The 22,631-nt window shown below is 47.7% G+C and overlaps 1 protein-coding gene and 1 long non-coding RNA gene across 7 annotated transcripts in view; both read right to left on the minus strand.

Annotated features, from left to right (window-relative positions):
* LOC106808077 (S-methyl-5'-thioadenosine phosphorylase-like) overlaps nucleotides 1-22,631 on the minus strand; it is a 32,984-nt gene that overhangs the window by 9,398 nt on the left and 955 nt on the right. For 2 of the 6 annotated variants that reach the window (XM_014810641.1, XM_014810642.1), the window contains exons 2-4: nucleotides 21,615-21,667; nucleotides 20,150-20,236; nucleotides 19,982-20,040 (exon numbers count right to left, since the gene is read on the minus strand). In XM_014810641.1, coding sequence (XP_014666127.1) covers nucleotides 19,982-20,040; nucleotides 20,150-20,236; nucleotides 21,615-21,638 — 170 coding nt within the window. In that variant the 5' untranslated portion in view covers nucleotides 21,639-21,667. Of the gene's footprint in view, nucleotides 1-19,981; nucleotides 20,041-20,149; nucleotides 20,237-21,614; nucleotides 21,671-21,870; nucleotides 21,896-22,227; nucleotides 22,305-22,631 lie in introns of those variants that run through there. The other 4 variants (XM_014810640.1, XM_014810643.1, XM_014810638.1 and 1 more) reach the window with 3 other exon arrangements.
* Nucleotides 4,410-12,388, minus strand: LOC106808080. The gene is made up of 3 exons (XR_001393748.1): nucleotides 12,321-12,388; nucleotides 5,860-5,915; nucleotides 4,410-4,425 (listed from the first exon to the last, which is right to left on the minus strand). It is a non-coding gene; the product is annotated as an uncharacterized LOC106808080 (long non-coding RNA).

Consider the following 22,631-nt stretch of genomic DNA (forward strand, 5'->3'; position numbering starts at 1 on the left):
CGACCCCACACGTCCCTGCGCAAACGCCCGTATCCCCGGGTGTCGACGACATGTCCGGTCTAGCCGACATCGAAGACGCCGGGCAACCGCCCTCCCCTTCCCGTCAGTCAACACTTTCTCAGCACTGTACCCCACGGGGGTACTCGCGGGTCACAGCCTGCGCGTATCGAGCGCCGGCCGCGCACGTACATCTCTCCGCTGGGGCGCCGCAGCGGCCGCGGACGGCACGCCTGAGCAGCATCTCCTGGGAGTTGGCGCCGTGTTTGTTCATGACTTTTTCCCATGCTGGGTTCCTGCTACCCCACGGCGAACCGCTTTCGGCTTCAGCATTCTTTCGGTCGCCGGGCGACACCACCCCCACTCGCGGTACCCGTGGGACGCTTCCGACGAACGCCGCGCGCCGCACGCTGCAAGTCAGCGCGGCCCCCTCGGGCTCGCCTTGCCTCCTGTGACGTGGCCGGGGCGCGCCTTTACGCCCGATTGGGGGAGCAAAGGAGGGCCTAGTGGCCGGACCGAGGGGCCCTGTCCCCGGCCGGGACCTCCGTCGCCGCGCTGGTCGGTCGCGCAACCGCGTGAGCGCTTGACCCGGGGCCCCCCCCCGGCCGACCATCCGAACACGGAGCGGAGCCACGTTTGTTGCGCGAGGCCGGGCGCACTGCTCGCGCAGACTACCCCGCTTAACACTCCCGTCAGACGACGTGCGGCGGAAGCGTCCCGCGCGCCTCGTCGAGCCGAGGGCAGCTACCCGCCAGGACCGGGCCGCTGCCGCCGCCACCGAGATCTATGCCCCGCTAGACCCTAGCAACCGTCGCAGAATCCGGACTGTACAGGCTTGCGGCTCGGCCCGCCCGAGAGCTCCCCGACTAAGGCGGGGGCGGCGCTGGCACAATCGGGGCGCCGCCGGCTACATTCCGCGGGCGCTGGAGGCTCGACAGCCGGCAACCCCTTGGCACCGCGGCTTGGCGACGCGGCAGCCGACGATGTGGTAGGGATTCACGCAGCGCCGCGGACCGCGCCAGTGCTCCGCACGCGCGGGCTCGCGCGGTCCTCCCGGCCGCCGTCGCTGAGAACAACGCCTGGACAAGTGTCTCACTGGCATACTCCTGTGCGTCGTTACCTGCTGGATACCGGCATCGGCTCGCAGGGCTGGCCTGGCGCTGATGGCCGCGGAGTGCGCCGTCGCCGTCGGGCGTCGCTTTCCGGTCCACACGCGCTTCCGCCGTAACTGACCGACACGGAGACGCTGTCGCGTCGGCGCCAGTGTCTCATACACAGACTATCAGAGGAAGACCGCCGGCCCGTTGTACGCCCGCTAACGTTAGGCGTCCTGATGCAAGCAGCCAGCCCTCAGCAGCAGGGGAGGGATGGGCGAGACAGAGATGGCGGGGGGGGGCGGCATTGCTATGTGTGTATCACCTGCAGGCTGTGTGTGATACAGGTGTAGCAGGGTAACGACGCCGGCGGGGAGGTGGGAGCTGGCGGGGATGAGTGATCCGGTAGGTAGGTGGGAGCTGGAGGAGAGGTAGGGAGACCCGGTAAGGGGGAGCGGAGACCTGGCAGGGAATTGGGAGCTGATGGGAAGGTGGTAGCTGGCGGGGAATCGGGAGCCGGTGGGGAGGTGGGAGCCGGTGGTGAGGTGGGAGCCGGTGGGGAGGTGGGACCCGGCGGGGATGCGATGGGGCCCGGCAGGGATGCGATGGAACCCGGCGGGGATGAGATGGGGCCCGGCGGGGATGCGATGGGGCCCGGCGGGAAAGCGATCGAGCCCGGCAGAGATGCGATGGGGACCGGCGGGGATAGTCGGCGGTGCAGCGCGGACAGCAGCAGGGTATTGACGACGCCGTAAGCGAAGAACATTACCCAGACTGCATCGCTGAACGGCGAGAACACGCTGAGAGCCTCGACGACGGCCGGTGGGGAGCGGACGATGAACGCAGTGACGCTGTAGATGACAGTCTCTAGGAAGCTGACGCGTGGCATCTGGATGACGTTACACGACAAGTCGTAGGTGGAGTCTAGGATGTCTCGCGACACGCCCGCCTGGCCGCCGTCCCCGCACACGTAGTGCGGCGAGTACGTGAAGTTGTAGAAGGCGGAGAGGGTGGAGACAACGTGCACGAACACCCTGATCATGCGATCGTCCTGGTCGGGCGTCGACGAACAGTTGAAGAAGCTCACGCTGAGGTGAGCGCCATCTAGGCTCGACGACGACGACGCGGTGGTGGCAGGGCGGTCGCCACGCCCGCACGTCGCCGCGGGGGCGCCACCGTTGCACGGCGCGGCGGCGGCGTAGCGCAGGGGCGTGATGACGGCGTTGGATCCCCGGCTCTCGCATGCAGCTAGCACCAGCAGCAGCAACAGATACGTGATCTCTCTCCCTGTCATCGTCACAGTGGCGGCTGGTGGGGGCGATGGCGGCTCACTCACAGTAAACACACACACGTCGTCTTACTCCTTATGAGATCACGTCAACCTGCGAGCAGGAGGAGGAGGAGGAGGAGGAGGAGGAGGAGGAGGAAGAGGAGGAGGAGAAGGATGAAGAGAAGGAGAAGAATGACGAGGAGGATGAAGAGAGAAGGGAGGAGTACTAAGGAGATGCAGGAAGGTGGTGAGCTGTATAGTTAGCGACACTGTCACCCTCTCTCACTCGGCGTCAGCGCGGATGTGGCAAGGCTCTCTCGCTGCAGCTGCGATGACTACACAACCACCACTCAGCTATCCTTGCTGTCGCCAAATGAAGCTCTAATGAAACGCGTGCAGAACAACAGCTTTGCACGCGTATCCGTCTGTTTGTCCGCCGCCGCCACTCAGCATGTATTGATAACGTTGACCCAATGCAAGGCATTGAAATGTGGTGATGGTTATTGACGCGCGCCTGCACAAACACACGATGCGCTCGCACAAACTAAGCTGTCATTGTTTCTGTGGGGCGACGCAGGCAATTTCATCACGATATATACGGCTTTCACGGCGGAAATAGTTGTTTTGTTTTGATGCTGTAGTCCAGGAACACATAATGATGTATGTGTGCACACGTGCACGCACGCTCGCCTGCACACATAACCTCACTTTCTCTTATGTGTCGATGTATTTGTCGTGCCAATGAGTCTTGTAAGTTGACAATGGGGCGGCAGCACTGGTAGCACACAAACGAGCATGACCAAACAGTCTGTCTGTTCATCGGTCCCTAGCGGATAAAAGAACGATTAGCAAAACGGCAGTCGCTGGCCATCAATCGATCACCGAACCGAACGTCGGCCGGTACTGGTGGCGACCCTGCGGCAGAGATGCGCACAGCACTTATTTCTGAGGACAACTGTAGTGAGGATATCATGAAATCTGTAGTCCGCAGGGTCACTCAGTGACGCAGTAGGCTAGGGGGTTCGGGGCATGCCGCTCATCCGAAATTTTTTTGATTCGCAGATGCAATTGTCCTGCATTCTGGGACGCCAAAATGACAATAAGTTCCACACTGATATTTGCTGGGCAAATACATGTAGTATTTTCATCAATCGTTTATATCAATGTAAGCACTGAAACAAAACACACTTGAAATATCATCAAAATTATATTTTTTTCGATCGTAATAAAAATCGTAGTTGTATGCCAACTGGTCCGTGAGTGGTCAAAATGGCGAACGGAAATTCGGCCATATCTAGTGCCGGGCGGAGCGACAGCGCTCATGTAACGTCTAACTGGGCGGTGACTCTGTGGTAATTAAGTATTTAATATGTGATGACGTGAATATAACTTAAGATTACATTTTGTTTGATATATTCAAACCTTGCAAATCCTTTCATCGGAGCTTAAACCAAGCTATTTTCAAGCCCTGATATTATATACTTGTCGGTACAGCTGTAGATCAAGCAGTTCTGTTATGATCATAGCACAAGATTTGGCATTAGGTGCTCTCAGGCGCTAATCAGTTTGGCCAGAACACCACCCACCTTACTTACTTATAATATGTATACGCTATACAGCTTAAAATTAACACATAACTATATTTTGGCAATGCCTTTTTTGAGGGTACACAAAGGGGTCAATAGTTTTTACATGACTGTTTTGCTGGAATTTTATATATATATATATATATATATATATATATATATATATATATATATACGATCCAGCTCCTTTCATGTGTCTTAATTAGCTTCTTACCTTGCTAGCAACACACAATCCACACCGAGCTATGGTCCCCTCTACAAGAACATCCGATGGCTGAAATCAATAAGAACAATATCATATTAGTAACATGCATAGTGGTTATGTGTTGTGCATGAAACTCCTTGGTAATGGTTACGTATGGTTGGCTATTGGCAAGATGAGTACGCCTTGCCCAAAAGCAGTGTCGACTGATTTCACAGACGCTTTCCTTCAGAGATGTCGGGTTATCCAGACCAGTACCACCCCCACAATACCTATCTGTAAAAGAAATAGTAGGTAATGCTTGATGTAAATGATATAACCTCAACTGCACAACGTATTACTATACAGGGAACAATTGCCAGCCAAAATGGTGCATAGCAATGCTGCTATACCCAAATAAATGTTGCAATAGCATTGATAAATTTTTTTGCAGACAATCACAGTGGCAAATTACAAACCGCAGTGCATGTTGGCGTGTTATCGTTGTCGGCACTGTGACAGCACAGCCTAGCTTAGGACACATAGGCGTAGGACACTAGAGCATACTAGGACACTTAGCAGACACACTAGGACACGCATAGGACACCCTAGGACACCAGGACAAGGCCTAAGGACACACTAGCCTCTGCCCACGCTGCCCGCAGCGTTTAAACAGCGTGCGACGCTTGGCACTCCGCCCGCTCGCCAATGTCGAAGTAAAAATAATATCGGGGCCGGGCTGAGTGAAAGCTAAAGCCTGACTGCCCTATGTTTGGGAGTAAAAATTAATTGTCTAAAACTTTAATCAAAATGTTGGCTTCCTTAAGTTTAATACCAAACATTGATGAATACGAGTTGTAGCGATTGTGGAAGGGCGGCTATCGAACTCCGCCACGAGACATCCTCCTGTTATATTATCAAAGGTCGCCGAAGTAAAGCAGCCCCGCGAGCGGAGAGCGTGCAGCGCCAGCAGCAGCGTGGGCTGTGTATACGTGCTCGGGGCGCGGCATTATTGATTGATGTACGGCGGGGGGGGGGGGGAGTGCAGCGATTGTTTAAAAAGTCACGTTGGCCGTGGTGGTTAACAAATCAATAAAATCGCGCGTAACGTGCATTCTATTGACGCCGGCAAGCAGCCCGAGAATAAAAGTAAATTGTAAACTTGCTAGTGTTTTCCGTTTACAGTCGCGAGGGCTCATCGCCAAACTGCCGATCATCAAAAAAATATCGTAGCAAATGGCTTGAAAATACATCGGCGAATTGGCGATGGCGATACGCGGAAAATTATTCCCTGTACCTACTATTAAATCTTTAATTGCACAGAATTCAAATACAAATACATGTACTGAAGACAGTCTTACTTTCAACTTAATTGACTGAAGTAAATACAGGAGCAGCATTTTACTACAGTATTTTAAAACAATCAAAAACGACCACACATATTATAAACCAAACTACAATATCCATACTAAAAAATCGATTTCGGATTACCCCCCCACGTCCCGAATATCGTGACCGTACGTCGAGCGGTTAAGATTTGTGCCCAAACTGTTGACGCAACGGACGCACGGCCGGACGCACGCACGCTCATGCGATTCTACAAGCTGCATCTGACTATGTCAGATGAGCTAAAAGCAAATAAGGCAACAGAAAAATCAAAACCAATATTAAAGCACTAACCATGCAGCCATCAATTAGTTGACAAATTCTGGCATTAATCATTACACATACCTTAACAGGCTTAATCTTATGCATGGCCCCTATCAGTTGTATTGTAGTCTTGTCTGCTGGGTAAAATGATAGTTTTGTCACATTAGAAATGTCTTTTTAAGTGCACTACCAAGGATTTATGATGAAGGCAGTCAGAATGTAGTAGAAGTAACAATAGTCCATATTTTCATTTAAAATAATTTATAATTATAACATTGACCAATTTTTCATTTTGACTGCACATGCTATCCACTGGCAGCAAGAAAGAAGTCGGCACCTGCAGCTACAGCACACACGCGGCCATTGACTATATATATACGACATAGTGCCTAACTCGCCACCGCACGGACGCCACAACTCACCGTTTTCAATAAGTTACAACTCCGGTGTTCCTGCAGGTGACGCCACTTTCCAACTATCGTTGGAATCGCGGAAGACTGCTGAACAAGCTACACCCGCATTTTTGACAATCGGTCCCGCCAGAATGGGCTCAAATCACAGAAATTCCTCAAATATCCATGCGAAACGATCCTTCGAATGCTACTACTGAAGAAGGCGGCAGGGCCAGCTGCGCTGATTAGCAAGTTTAATGTGCAGACAGGATGCGCAACTACGCAACTGACTTGCTGCAGCCAATCAGCGCAGCCGGCCCTGCCGCCTTCTTCATAGTAGCATTCGAAGAATTGTTTCGCATGAATATTTGAGGAATTTCTGTGATTTGAGCGCATTGGCAGGCCGATTGTCAAAAATGGTGGGTGTAGCTGTTCAGGCAGTCTTCCGTGATTCCAACAATAGTTGAAAGTGGCGTCACCTGCAGGAACACCGGAGTTGTAACTGATTGAAATGGCGAGTTTGTGGTCCGTGCGGCGGCGAGTTAGGCACCATGTTGTTATATATAGTCAATGGCCGCGTGTGTGCTGTAGCGCAGGTGCGGACTTGTTCTTGCTGCAGTGATGCTATCTAATACTAATAGTAATACTATTACTAATAACATTTCGGAGTCAGGTCATAGCAGATGGCTAGTTGTTGTAGATTTATTTCTGTATTGTCTTCTGTGCATATTGATATTCATATTGAGCATTTGCACCATAACGAAAACATGTAAGGCCATGATAATAATTATGTATCACATATATAATTCCCCTTGCCATAAAAAAGTGCAATAACATTTTTTGCAAGCTGGGCAATTGTAAGAAAGGGTTTTTTTTTTGTAAGCTGGGCACGTAGTTTTTACCATTGCCATGACCGCAAACGAGCTAATGAGTAATGACATGTCCCGAGACTGGACAGAACTGGCGTGTCCCAATTCTCAGCGAAATACGCCAATTTGTCCACCATGTCCATGTTGTACCCAAACTTGGAATCTGCACAATCTCAAGATTGTGCAGTGATTGTGCTGCCCAAACTGCGGATTCCCTAGTTTGGCTGACCAATCTCAAGATTGGGCAAACTGAAAACAGTCGGTGATTCAACAACCGCTCATAGCGAGTGTGTGGTGTGCGTGTGGCAAACAAAAGATCATATACAAATTAAGATGGGACACTTGACCATATATGTTGGGTGCACGCGGCGACACTAGCCCGCCGACGACAATCGGTGAGTTAGGGTCACGAACGGAAATTGCCATGAGAAAGTAATGGCAATATTGCCAAATGCATTTTTGGCGGGAAACATCAGTGAGCATGATACATGCCATATTTATAATGGTCAGAAGGAACTATGGCGGACACTCAGGAGAGGGACTTTTTCTCCCCCAGCCAGGAGCTGTTTCATTTGCTTGCACTTTACTGGAATTAGAATTTAGGAGACGTATATCAAAGGTTAGGCCTATGCACATAGAGTAAGGTGCGCAGCCTTCTCATCCTCACTTATTACAGACAGCACAGTCCACTAGCGTGTGCAAATAAAGTATGCAAAGCAAGAATTAATAACAAGCTTGTTTGTAATTATCCGCTCCATCACGTTCTCCGTTGAGAACAATTGTATGTTTGTATCAGTTATGGTAAGCAGAAGAACCGCAAATTGCTTCAGCGCCGTGTAATGCGCAAAATAATTGTGTTTGTTGTTTGTTGAACCTTAACACGCGCAGTCCGTGTGCACTGGGGATGCAAGGCATGTCCTTGTTATCATTCTGTAGCGTGTGTTAGCGAGATATGGTTTAATTGCTATAGTTAAAATGATGATAAATAGTAGCCATACTATATAGTAATTGTTAGTGAATAATACTTGCGATGAGACGCAATTCGCTGCCGTATGTTTTTTTCTTGTTTCTATACCCACAACGAAACACTTATTCCTCCCTCTCTATATAAATTGCAAACTATTTTTAATTATAATCCGAATTTGTAATGCTGATCTTATTCAATTTGTTATCAATTCTTCATTATTCAGTACTTGCAATATAACTTTGCATTTCATTCAGGTGGCACAAATATTGACTATACTTTGCTACTGCACCAGAATATTCTACCGGGGTTTGAGGTGGCCTAATTATATTATATTGCAACGTCGTTACACTGACGTGTTATATGAACGGTTACACTGCGCATGCGACTATTGCTATGCACAAGGGGGCATGTAACGTACTCGTGCCCATAAATACTGCTCTGCTAATAACATGCAAGCTTTTCAAATTAAGCCCGGGTAGAATTCGCTAACACCCAAGCGTGTGGACTGGCTGATATTCTATGTTGTCATATATAATATGGGAAGGGTGGCATGAAAGGTCCGACGTCGGACTATACCACACTTTTTTCAAACGAGCCCAGTGCCAACCACAAAACTTCTGTTAATCCCTTATATTCTTGGGACGCATTCAACACATAACATGATAAACTTTAATCTCAAAATACGGAATTGCACCAGTGCATTTACTGTTTGTCTTTGAACGCAGCTTGCCGAAAGTTCATCCAACAAACCGCGCCACAATCAAAAATTCGCAAAACCCTCCGTCTCAACATCCGACGCCCACTTATCCTCTGATTCAGTTGCATACGGACGTACGAGTATTAGCACACTGACTAGATAGGGTCGCGATTTCAAATTACGGCTCTGCAAAACGTCAACACGCCGCCTTTTCGCCGATAATACTTCTATATTCCACACTTTCAAGAGCACCATTTGTTCAATCTTACCCAGGTCTGTTTAATGTCATATAACAGCGTCAATCATATACCGAAATACATGCACTTTCTTGCGGGTGGCAGCCATTTTTGAGAATTTCTGACGTCATAATTCAACCAATGAGCGTACCTCCGCAGGTTTGTTGCGCAGGTTATGAATTCATGACGTCAGCCAATATGGCGGTCGATGGTTGATGACACGGTTTTGGATTTTTGATTTGTTGCGCGGTGTGTGGATGAAAGCTTATCGGGCAGCGTGGTTCAAAAGACCAAACGTAAATGACTGGTGGCGAATTCAGATTTTTGAGATAAAAGTTTATACATGTTATGTTGTTGAATGCGCCCAAAGAATAAAGGGATTAACACGAGTTTTTTTGTGGTTGCACTGGGTGTCGTTTGAAAAGTGTGGTATAGTCGCGACGTCTGGGACTTTCATGCCACGCCTTCCCTTATATATAGCAACATAGATATAGCGCAGTCCACTGGGTAGTTAGGCGAATTCTACTCCGTGTTAGACTTTGAAAGCTTTAGCATGTTATTATGAGAGCATACTTTATGGGCAGCGGAGTACGTTAGGATGCCCCTGTGTCTGATGTTGCCACTACGAACCGTACCCTGCTTAAAACATGTATTTATTCGCCGTCGTCTAGTACGGCTAAGTTAACACTGTATCGTCAGATTTCTGTGGCAAGCTACCTATAGCAATGAAGCCTATGAGATAAAAAATGCTTTGAACATCTATTTAGAATAAATCCATGAGTTTGTTTTTTACTCGAGCATCTTCGAGTGTCGTCTGCATATATTCTAACTGTTGTTAGCAGTCAGCTGCGTAAGCTGCGGACCCTAACTCGCCGTTGGTCGGCGCTAGGTGCTCGCTCGGCGTGGCGACATCGAAACTGTATGGCAAGCATAAGCCTTATCGCCAATCGGAACAGCATATTGCGTCATGGATAGGAAAAAGGGGCATTACTAGCGCCGCCCGCCGGCCGACGACGGTTAGAGCGCACCGGCTGCACCACGTCATGTAATGCATTGCCGGCAGATACACGTTCGCCGATATATTTGCGTAATTACTATTAGACTAATCGTGCTTCAAAAATTGAAGAATTTTACAGAGATTTAGCTAAGACATGTGTTCATATATTCATCTAAATTTTCTAGAAATGTTAACTCAACTCGTTAGCCAGATATGATAGTTTAGTAATCCTTTCCTATCACCCAAGCGTTCGTATAGGCCGCGTGCACGCCATTAGGCCTATTGCGCCGATACCGTTCGCATATATTGGCTTAATTAATTAGACTAATCGTGCTTCAACAAACTGAACATTAACAGACATTATAGGCTAAGACATGTGTCTATATTCCTTATAAATTTTCAGAAATGTAACTCAACTCCTTTTGAAGCATATAATAGTTAGTATCCTTTTTTATCACCCAAGCCGTGCGTATAGCCGGTCACGCAATAGGCGCCTATGCGCGATACCGGTTGCCATATATTTTGGTAATTAATTAGACTAATCGTTGCTTGCAACAAACTGAAATTAACAAGACATTATAGCTAAGACATTTGTCTATATTTCGCGTATGATTCCAAGAAATTTAAACTCAACTCCTTGGAAGATATAAATAGTTAGTAATTCGCTTTGTCGATCACCCAACCGCTGCGTATAGCGGGTGGGCACGCAATAGGCCCGGCACTATGCGCGATACCGTTCGCGATATATTTGGTAATTAATTTAGACTAATCGTGCTTCAACCAAACTGAAAATTAACCAGACATTTGTATAGCTTAAGACATTTGTCTATATTCCCGTATGATTTGCCAGAAATTTAACTCAAACTCTTTGGAAGATATAATAGTTAAGTATCCTTTTTCTATCACCCAAGCCGCTGCGTTATCAGCCGCGGTGCAAAACGCAATCAGGCGCTCCTATGGCGCATTACCCGTTCCCATATATTTGTAATTTTAATTAGACTAATCTGTGCTTCAACAAAACGAAAATTAACAGAACATTATAGCTAAGACATTTGTCTATATTCCTTATGATTTTCCAGAAATGTACTACATCTCCTTTTGGAAAGTATATAATAGTTAGTATCCTTTTCTATCACCCAAGCCATCTCGTGCGTATAGGCGCGGTGCAGCGCAAATCGGCGCGCTATGCGCCGATACCGTTCGCCAATATATTTGGTTAATATATTAGACTAATCGTGCCTTCAACAAACTGAAAATTAACAAGAGCAATTATAGCTAAGACATTTGTCTATATTCCTTATAATTTTTTAGAAATGTAACTCAACTCGCTTGCAAAGATATAATAGTTAGTATCCTTTCCTATCACCCATGAGCCGTGCGTATCTAGCGCCGTGCACGCGCAATAACGCGCGCCTATGCGCGATACCGTTGCGCATAATATTGTAATTAATTAGACTCAGCTACTCGTACTTCAACAAACTTAAAAATTTACAGACGATTATAGCCTAAGAAATGTGTCTATATTCCTTATGAATTTCTAGAAATGCAACTCAACCTCGTTTGCGAGATATAATAGTTAGTAATTTCCGCCATTTCCTATCACCCATAGGCCGCTGGCGTACATAGCCGGCTGCAGCGCAATAGCGCCGCCTATGCGCCTATAGCTTGGTTCGCATTTATTTAGTAATAATTAGATAGTCGTGCTTCAAAAACTGCAAAATTTACAGAGATTAATAGCTAAGGACATGTGTCTATATTTCCTCTAGATTTCTAGACATGGTAACTCAAACTCGTTGTGCGAGATATAATAGTTAGTTACCCTTTCTTCACCATAGCCGTGCGCTATATTATCTGATGAGCGCCGATCGTTGCCTGGCCTTTTCCATCCCATCATGCTTGCGGCGGGGCGCCATCTGGTGATATTTAGACGATTGGCCGATAAGGCTTATGCGGCTTGTCCCATCTTAATTGTAATATGATCTTTGGTGGCAAACGTAGGAAGAGATCTTAATCTCATATTTATCCAATTATTTATTATAATCATTTAATATTTATACAAAGGTGCCAAACACATTGAGGAAAGAAGGTATACGACCTTATGATATAACATTTGAAATCCTAATAATCATATGTTTGTGCAAGCTCTGTTTATTTCTGTTTGCCTAATCTCAAGATTGGTTGCCCAAACTGCGGATGCACTGAAATTCCAAGTTTGTGCAAGATTCCAAGTTTGGGCACAACATCCATAACACGCTGGGCGTCCTACTCGGACTCCTCCTACTATGCGGCTCAGTCAAAGCGCAAGTTAGGGCCTACTGCAAATATACGCGCACAAACACCAATGCAAAACGAAAGCCAAATAGGTTACCACTACATGCACGTACTTGATGCAACCGGCAACCTGCAGCTGCTTCCCGCTTCTGTATTCTGTATTCTGTACCGAACGATGTACACGGACCACTGAAGACACGAAAGGTAATTTCCACGTGACCAAAGCACGTGACTACTAACAAAACACACGACTGTATAATACAGTGGCGCCACCTAGGAAAATATAAACATGGATTCCTGTTTATCTGTCGAGAAAGAAATTGATAAAGTTTTATCGAAGTTTAAGACAATTAGTGACCAAACAACAAAGCAATTGGCAGATGTCATAGACTACGTGGAAAAGATTCAAAACGACTTATCTAATAGTATGTATATTCACTTGTTTGAACGGCTTAAATTTATTGTGAATAGGTCAGGGTACTGGGTAGATACAATAATGACAATGTAACCCAAACGGTAAACCCAAGAGGATAGGGTTACAAAGTGTCCCTATCCTTTTCTGCGGAGGAATGCCCGAGTGAATCACTCGGGCCGGTTTGCTGGTGCGTTTTCAGATACTAGAACTTCCAAACTGGGTTTATTCTCAACACGAACCTTTCTCCGCTATCTGGGAACTTACTATGTACGCAGTGGCTGGAGGTACGGTAGCCGTCGGTCGTTCAAGCCCCTTTTTTGCGTTAGGGTTAGGGTTAGGGTTAGGATTAGGGTTAGGGTTAGGTTTAGGGTTATGGTTAGGGTTAGGTTTAGGGTTAGGGAAAAAATAATACATACTAAAGAGGTAAGTAAAGGGAAAAAAGGAAAAAAGGAAATCTAACTATCTATCTATCCATGCATGCATGCATGCATCCATCCCATTGCATACATGGGTGTATGCAGGGGGGGAGGGGGTCGTGAGGGTCGTACGACCCCACAAAATTTCAAAAGGTCCACATTTTTTCCAAAGACATTTTTTTTCGAGGGCCTTTTCACAATGACATAAATGAAAAAGCATAATTGATCAGGTACCAGCAATGAGTCCAAAGACCTTGCCAATTGCGTGACGTAAATCTATTCCAATTCCAGCAATTCTGAAACTGAGCCTTTTTTTGTTTAAAAAAACTGAGTTCAAAAAAGAGAGACAAAGACTCTGACAAAGACAAAGACAAGATCAAGACAAGACAAGATCAAGACAAAGACAACACAAAGAGTTCAAAAGACTCTGTTTTCAACTGAAGCAGAAAACTTGTTTAAAAAAACTGATAAAAAAACTTCAAATTTTTGTTTTAAAAAGAATTTTTTTTTTAAACAAAATTTTTTTGTTTCAATTAAATTGTATTGACATTTGAATCACATCTTGCTGTTATTTCATTGTGAAAAGGTCCAAAAAATTATGATCACGACCCACCCAGAAAAAATCCTGGATACACCCCTGGCATGCCATCCCATTGCACCGCATCCCATCCCATCCCATCTCATCACATTCAGTGCCATCCCATGCCATGCCATGCCATGCCATCCCATCCCATCCCATTGCACCGCATCCCATCCCATGCCATCCCATGCCATCCCATCCCATCCCATCCCATCCCAATCAGTAAAAAATGATAAGAAATCAAAAGATAAACAAGTGCCGCAGCGCAACATGGCTCATCCAGTGTCTGGTGTTCTGCTGATAAATTCATTTGTACATAGCAAGACGTCTATACATAAGTCTTCTTTATTCTTGTTTGACTTTCGTAGCCAATTCGAACAAATATATCAGCTACACTTTCGCACCCACCTAATCTCTATGGGCTAATTCTAATAACAAGAACAATAATAACAATTCAAATACAAGTTAATGAATGACATTGACGTTGACATAAAATATTTCAACATATGAGCATGGATCTCCAAGTTTAATTAGAGGGAGCGGGGGGTCCTTCTCTCCCACCTCCCTTCCCACTGCGTCCCACCTCCCTCCCTCCTGCCTCCCACTTCACTCCTCTTGCCTCTCACTTCCACCCTTTACTCCAGTCTCTTCCCCTTGCCTCGCCACCCCGCATCCCTTGCCAACCATCTCGCACGACCTAATTGTACCCCGGTTCTCGCGCTCGGCATACACACCCGTAGTCACGCGCGTTGTTCATGTGCGGCCGTCTTGCAAATTTACTACCTCTCTCTCTCTCTCTCTCTCTTTATCTTAGACTTTCTCTCTCTCTCTCTTAATATATAATAATGTTAAAAAAAACCAGCCGATGATGCCTTTACTGCCCCCTCAATAATACTTCGTTCCTATGTCCACTGAGTGTAACAGCCATAGAAAGTAATATATATTAGTGTCTCTTAATTTTTCTATGGTAACAGCTTGTTCGCAAACTGGTAAATGGATTACGCGACGGCCATAGCTACATGATATATGTTAAGATTCAAGATGAAAGTAAATATATTATAAAGTATATAAAAGTATATTATATGGTACTAGTTTATTATTTATTCGTTAACAAAGTTACATGAATAAAATCTAATTTAAACTAGGACTATAGTTGCGCGAGATGGCGCGTGCAAGTGTAATCAATAATCAAAGATGGCATCACCCGTTCGTGCGCTGGATAATAACTCACTCCATTGAGTTGCTGAAATCCAAGTATATTCAGGCAGCGGAGAATTTCGCTCACTGGTGCAGTTAACACATCTTCATTGCAGGTTGCCAGGCAATAATTATGATTAGAATAGTGCCAGTTCACCCCCATGCATGCGTAATGGGCTGCCCCATGTTTTTGCCTACCCACGCGAGCATTCAGCGTTCATTACAGTGCTGCTAATACAGGGTGCTAATACAGAGTGCTTTTAGAAAATATTATGATTTAAGGAGCGCCAAATCTTGTCAACAAACATTTGCCTTTGCAATTGAACTTTGCAACTGCAGCCTCACATCCCACAATAGCAAAAGCAGTTCAGTCCGTTTGTAACAGTCAACAAATCCATGTTTAACCCTCCTCTGAGGGTCAAAAGGTTATCCGACACTTACTCTTCGCATGTCAGCGGAAAGTACATTTTATGTCCTTTCAATAAAGCTATAAAAATGAGTCACCGGCTGCAAGAAAAAAAAGTTTTTAAATCGCTCCGTCAGACCATTCTTCATAAAATCGTCTAAAATCTGCCCTGTGCCCATTGACCTTTGACCTGTGACCTCCAATTTCGCCACAGTTGATGGCTTTTCCTACCATGATGCTATACACGACTATCACGAGCCTAGGTCGAGCCGTTTAGATTTGTGCGCAATCTGCATTTCCTCCCTATACCTTAGTTAAAGGACGGAATGTTCCTCCTTCTTTTACACCTCTTGACCTTTAATCTTTGACCGCCCAGCTTCGACATCCCAACTCGTTTTCGGATTTACCCCACGTCCCGAATATCGCTACCGCTACGTCGAGCCGTTAGATTTGTGCAACTGTTGACGAACGGACGCCACGGCGGACCACGCACGCTTATGCGATTCTAGAAGCTGCATCTGACTATGTCAGATAAGCTAAAAACTGAGTGTGGTGATATGTACATGTTTCTTATTTCACGTTTTGTCTTGAATGGTTCGATGGGTGGTTCCATGGTTGAATGGATGGATAGAAGGATCGATGGGTGGTTCTATGGTTGAATCGATGAATGGATGAATAGAAGAATGGATGGGTGGTTGAATGGATGAATCGAAGGATGGATGGGTGGTTGTATGGTTGAATGGATGAATAGAAGGATGGATGGGTGGTTGTATGGATGGATGGAGTGACAGATGGATGGAGTGACAGATGGATAGATGTTTGATGGATGAGCATGCAGCAGAATAGCAAAGTAATAGGCAGCAGAATCAACAACAGGCAGTCATTGAATAGCAACATTTTTTATTTTTGCAGTGAGAGCTACAGGACGAGAAATAAAACACACTGTGTACACACAAGCTATAATTGAATCGCTAGCCCTAACGAATACTACAACGTTCAATTAAAAAAAGTGCACATCGCCACCACCGCACCTGCGGCCTCGTTACCTTGCTACATCCATCACACACGTCAGTGATACACACATAGCTGCCGCCCCCCCCCCATCTCTCCACCCCCCTCTCCATCCCTCCTGCTGCTGCTGCTGCGCTGCTGCTGCTGCATTCAGACGCCTACGTTAGGGGCGTACACGGCCAGGCGTCTCCTCTGTAGTTCTGTGGTATGAGACACTGCCCGCGGCGCTCCCCCATCAGCCGCCAGCAGCCTGCGACGAGCCTTCCAGCAGGAAACGAAGATTGCGCAGGTGAGACAGACTCAGCTTGTTCTCAGCGACGACGGCGCCGAGGCGCGCACGCGCTGAACCTCAACATCTCCTGCCGCTGCCACAGTGCCAGGATGCCGCTGTCCGCTCAGCGGCCGCGGTCCCGCGTTCAGCGCCCCCTGTGGGGACTCTCGGGGGCGACCACGCAGCCGATTCTCACGTTGTAGTCTACGGGGATGATGCTGAGGCGGCAGCGGCCCGTCTGCCGGTAGTCCTGCGCTCGACGAGGCGCTTCCGGCCAGTCGTGCGATGTAAGCGTAGTCCCCGACATGACGCCCTCCGCAAGACTGCTCCTCGTCTTCGATGGTCGCCCGGGTCAGCGCTCACCTTCGCCACAGCCGCGCCGAAGCTCCGACTGCGGGAGGCTGTCCCGGCCAGCGAGGCTCTCCATGCGCTAGCGCGCCACACGACGGGCACGACGGCGCCCTCTTGCAGCCTCGCGCGCAGGTTCGTGAACGGGCTACGCGATGGTGGTTCGCACGACAGGACGCTGACGAGGGTGCCCGCTGTAGAAGCCCAGCATGACAATTGACAAACAGCCACCAGGGAGATGTGCAGCGTGCGCGCCGCTGCGCCCACCGGTTGTAGTGCCGCCCTGATACGCCAGCGTGCGATCACGTACATCGAGAAGTAGCTGACGAGAGGGAGGCGGTGCCCGCCGCGGGATACGGGAGTTGGCAGGGAGGTGGGTCCGGCGGGAGGTGGGAGCTGCGGGATGAGTGATCCGGTAGGTAGGTGGGAGCTGGAGGAAGGCGTAGGGAGACCCGGTAAGGGGGCGGAGACCTGGCAGGGAATTGGGACCTGACGGGGAGGAGGGAGCTGATGGGAAGGTGGTAGCTGGCGGGGAACGGAGCGCGGGGGCAAGCGTGGGAGCGCGTGGTGAGGTGGGAGCCGGTGGGGAGGCGGAGACCCGGCAATGGATGCCGAGCTGCGGACCGGCGGGCGATGCTGATGGGCCCTGCAGGCCGGGGATGCGATGGAACCGGCGGATGAGATGGGGCCGGCGAGGGGATCGATGAACCCGCGGGGATGCGATGAAACCCCGCGAGGATGCGATGGAACCCGGCGGGGATAGATGCGGCCCCGGCGGGCGATGCGATGGGGCCCGGCGGGAAAGCCGATCGCAGCCCGGCCAGAGATGCGATGGGGCCCGGCGCGGGCAATAGTCGGCGGTGCAGCGCGGACAGCAGCAGGGTATGACGACGCCGTGTAAGCGAAGAACATTACCCAGACTGCATCGCTGAACGGCGAAACACGCTGAGAGCCTCGACCGACGGCCGGTGGGGAGCGGACGATGAAACCGCGTACCTACAGTCTCTAGGAAGCTGACGCTTCGCATCTGGATGACGTTACACGACAAGTCGTAGGTGGAGTCTAGGATGTCTCGCGACACGCCTCGCCTGGCGCCGTCCCGCACACGTAGTGCGGCGAGTACGTGAAGTTGTAGAAGGTGGAGAGGGTGGAGACAACGTGCACGAACACCCTGATCATGCGATCGTCGTGTCGGGCGTCGACGACAGTTGAAGAAGCCACGCTGAGGTTGAGCGCCACTAGGCTCGACGACGACGACCCGGTGGTGGCCGGGCGGTCGCCGCGCCCCGCACGTCGCCGCGGTGGGGCCACCGGTCGCACGGCGCGCGGCGGCGTAGCGCAGGGCGTGATGACGGCGTTGGATCCGCCGCCTCTCGCATGCCAGCCAGCGCCAGCAGCAGCAACAGATACGTGATCTCTCTCCCTGTCATCGTCACAGTGGCGGCTGGTGGGGGGATGGCGGCTCACTCACAGTAAACACACACACGTCGGTCTTACTCCTTATGAGATCACGTCACCTGCGAGCAGGAGGAGGAGGAGGAGGAGAGAGGAGGAGAGAGGAGGAGGAGAGGAGGAGGAGAAGGATGAAGAGAAGGAGAAGAATGACGAGGAGGAGGATGAAGAGAGAAGGGAGAGTACTAAGGAGAGCAGGAAGGTGTGAGCTGTAGTTAGGACACTGTCACCCTCTCTCACTCGGCGTCAGCGCGGATGTGGCAAGGCTCTCTCGCTGCAGCTGCGATGACTAACACAACCACCACTCAGCTATCCTTGCTGTCGCAAATGAAGCTCTAATGAAACGCGTGCAGAACAACAGCTTTGCACGCGTATCGTCTGTGTCCGCCGCCGCACTCAGCATGTATTGATAACGTTGACCCAATGCAAGGCATTGAAATGTGGTGATGGTTATTGACGCGCGCCTGCACAAACACACGATGCGCTCGCACAAACTAGCTGTCATTGTTTCGGTGGGCGACGCAGGCAATTTCATCACGATATATACGGCTTTCACAGCGGGAATAGTTGTTTTGTTTTGATGCTGTAGTCCAGGAACACATAATGATGTATGTGTGCACACGTGCACGCACGCTCGCCTGCACACATAACCTCACTTTCTCTTATGTGTCGATGTATTTGTCGTGGCATGAGTCTGTATTGACAATGGCGCAGCACTGTACACACAACGAGCATGACCAAACAGTTTCTGTTCAATCGCTAGCGGATAAAAAGAACATACAAAACGGCAGTCCTGCCACAATCGATCACACGACGTCGCCGGTACTGATGGCGCCCTGCGGCAGAGATGGCAACACTTTTCTGAGCAAACTGTAGTGAGGATATCTGAAATCTGTAGTCCGAGGGTCACGCAGTGACCCAAGTATGCTAGGGGGTCGGGCATGCCCCCGGAAATTTTTTGATTCCGAGATGCAATTTCCGCATTCTGGACCAAAATGACAATAAGTTCACACTGATATTTGCTGCTAAATACATGTAGTTATTTTCAATCATGTTATATCAATGTAACACTGAAACAAAACACTTGAAATATCATCAAAATTATATTTTTTCGATCGTAATAAAAATCGTAGTTGTATGCAAACTGGTCGTAGTGGTCAAAATGCAAACGAAATTCGCATACAAGTGCCACGGAGCGACAGCGCTCATCTAACGTCTACTGCGGTGACTCTGTGGTAATTAAGTATTTAATATGTGATGACGGAATATAACTTAAGATACATTTTGTTGATATATTCAAACCTTCCAAATCTTTCATCGGACCTTAAACCACTATTTTCAGCCCCTGATATATATATACTTGTCGGTACAGCTGTAAGATCAAGCAGTTTCTGTTATAATCATAGGCACAAGATTTGGCATTTAGGTGCTCTCAGGCACTATCAGTTTGGCCCAGAACACCACCCACCTTACTTACTTATAATATGTATAGCTATACAGCTTAAAATTAACACATAACTATATTTTGCAATGCTTTTTTGAGGTACACAAGGGGTCAATAGTTTTTACATGACTGTTTTGCTGGAATTTATATATATATATATATATATATATATATATATATATATATATATATATACGATCCAGCCCTTTCATGGTGTCTTAATTAGCTTCTTACCTTGCTAGCAACACACAATCCACACCAGCTATGGTCCCCTCTACAAGAACATCCGATGGCTGAAATCAATAAGAACAATATCATATTAGTAACATGCATAGTTGGTTATGTGTTGTGCATGAACTCCTTGGTAATGGTTACGTATGATTGCTATTGCAAGATGAGTACCTTGCCAAAAGCAGTGTCGACTGATTTCACACGCTTTCCTTCCAAGATGTCAGGGTTATCCAGACCAGTACCACCCACAATACCTATCTGAAAAGAAATAGAGGTAATGCTTGATGTAAATGATAATAACCTCAACTGCACAACGTATTATACAGGGAACAATTTCCAGCGCAAAATGTGGCATAGCAAATCCTGCTATACAAAATAAATGTTTGCATTAGCAATTGATAAAATTTTTTTTCAGACAATCACAGTGAAAATTTACACCGCAGTGCATGCTTGGCGTGTTATCGTGTCGGCTGTGACAGCACAGCTAGCTTAGGACACACTAGCCTAGGACACACTAGGACACACTACACTAGACACACTAGGACACACTAGGACACGCTAGGACACACAGGACAAGCCTAGGACACACTAGCGATTCTGCCACGCTGCCGCAGCGTTAAACAGCGTGCGAGCTTGGCACTCGCCCCGCTCGGCCAATGTCGAGTAAAAATAATATCGGCGCGGGCGAGTGAAAGCTAAAGCTGACTCGCCCATGTTGGCGAGTAAAAATAATGTGTCTAAAACTTTAATCAAATGTTGGTCTTCGCTTACGTTATATATCCAAACATTGATGAAATACAGTTCTAGCGCATGGTGAAGGCGGCTATCAACTCCTCGACCCGACATCCTCACTTTATATTATCAAAAGGTCGCGAAGAGAGGCAGCCCGCGAGAGCGTGCAGCGCGCAGCACAGCGTGGCTGTGTATACGTGCCTGGGCGCATATTGATTGATGTACGGGGGGGGGGGGAGTGCAGGATTGTTTAAAAGTCACGTTGGCCGTGTGTGTTAACAAATCAATAAAATCGGCGTAACGTGGCATTTCATTGACGCGGCAAAGCAGCCCGAGAATAAAATAAATTGTAAACTTGTATGTTTCCGTTTACATCTGATGGCTGGCATCGCACAACTGCGATTCATAAAAAAATATGGCCGTAGCAAATGGCTGAAATACATCGCGAATATGCGATGCGATACGGGAAAATTATTCCCTGCTGACTACTATTAAATCTTTATTGCACAGAATTCAAATACAAATACATGTACTGAAGACAGTCTTACTTTCAACTTAATTGACTGAAGTAAATACAGGAGCAGCATTTTACTACAGTATTAAAACAATCAAAAACGACCACACATATTATAAAGCAAACTACAATATCCATACTAAAAAATCGATTTCGGATTACCCCCCACGTCCCGAATATCGTGACGCGTACGTCGAGCGGTTAAGATTTGTGCCCAACTGTTACGCACCCGGACGCACGCACGCTCATACGATTCTACAAGCTGCATCTGACTATGTCAGATGAGCTAAAAAGCAAATAAGGCAACAGAAAAATCAAAACCAATATTAAAGCACTAACCATGCAGCCATCAATTAGTTGACAAATTCTGGCATTAATCATTACACATACCTTAACAGGCTTAATCTTATGCATGGCCCCTATCAGTTGTATTGTAGTCTTGTCTGCTGGGTAAAATGATAGTTTTGTCACATTAGAAATGTCTTTTTAAGTGCACTACCAAGGATTTATGATGAAGGCAGTCAGAATGTAGTAGAAGTAACAATAGTCCATATTTTCATTTAAAATAATTTATAATTATAACCATTGACCAATTTTTCATTTTGACTGCACATGCTATCCACTGGCAGCAAGAACAAGTCGGCACCTGCAGCTACAGCACACACGCGGCCATTGACTATATATAACGACATAGTGCCTAACTCGCCACCGCACGGACCACAACTCACCGTTTTCAATAAGTTACAACTCCGGTGTTCCTGCAGGTGACGCCACTTTCCAACTATCGTTGGAATCGCGGAAGACTGCTGAACAAGCTACACCCGCCATTTTTGACAATCGGTCCGCCAGAATGGGCTCAAATCACAGAAATTCCTCAAATATCCATGCGAAACGATCCTTCGAATGCTACTACTGAAGAAGGCGGCAGGGCCGGCTGCGCTGATTAGCAAGTTTAATGTGCAGACAGGATGCGCAACTACGCAACTGACTTGCTGCAGCCAATCAGCGCAGCCGGCCCTGCCGCCTTCTTCAATAGTAGCATTCGAAGAATTGTTTCGCATGAATATTTGAGGAATTTCTGTGATTTGAGCGCATTCTGGCAGGCCGATTGTCAAAAATGGTGGGTGTAGCTTGTTCAGCAGTCTTCCGTGATTCCAACAATAGTTGGAAAGTGGCGTCACCTGCAGGAACACCGGAGTTGTAACTGATTGAAAATGGCGAGTTGTGGTCCGTGCGGCGGCGAGTTAGGCACCATGTTGTTATATATAGTCAATGGCCGCGTGTGTGCTGTAGCTGCAGGTGCGGACTTGTTCTTGCTGCCAGTGATGCTATCTAATACTAATAGTAATACTATTACTAATAACATTTCGGAGTCAGGTCATAGCAGATGGCTAGTTGTTGTAGATT

This window comes from Priapulus caudatus, unplaced genomic scaffold (genome assembly GCF_000485595.1).
Source record: "Priapulus caudatus unplaced genomic scaffold, Priapulus_caudatus-5.0.1 Scaffold252, whole genome shotgun sequence".
NCBI classification, from domain to species: domain Eukaryota; kingdom Metazoa; phylum Priapulida; class Priapulimorpha; order Priapulimorphida; family Priapulidae; genus Priapulus; species Priapulus caudatus.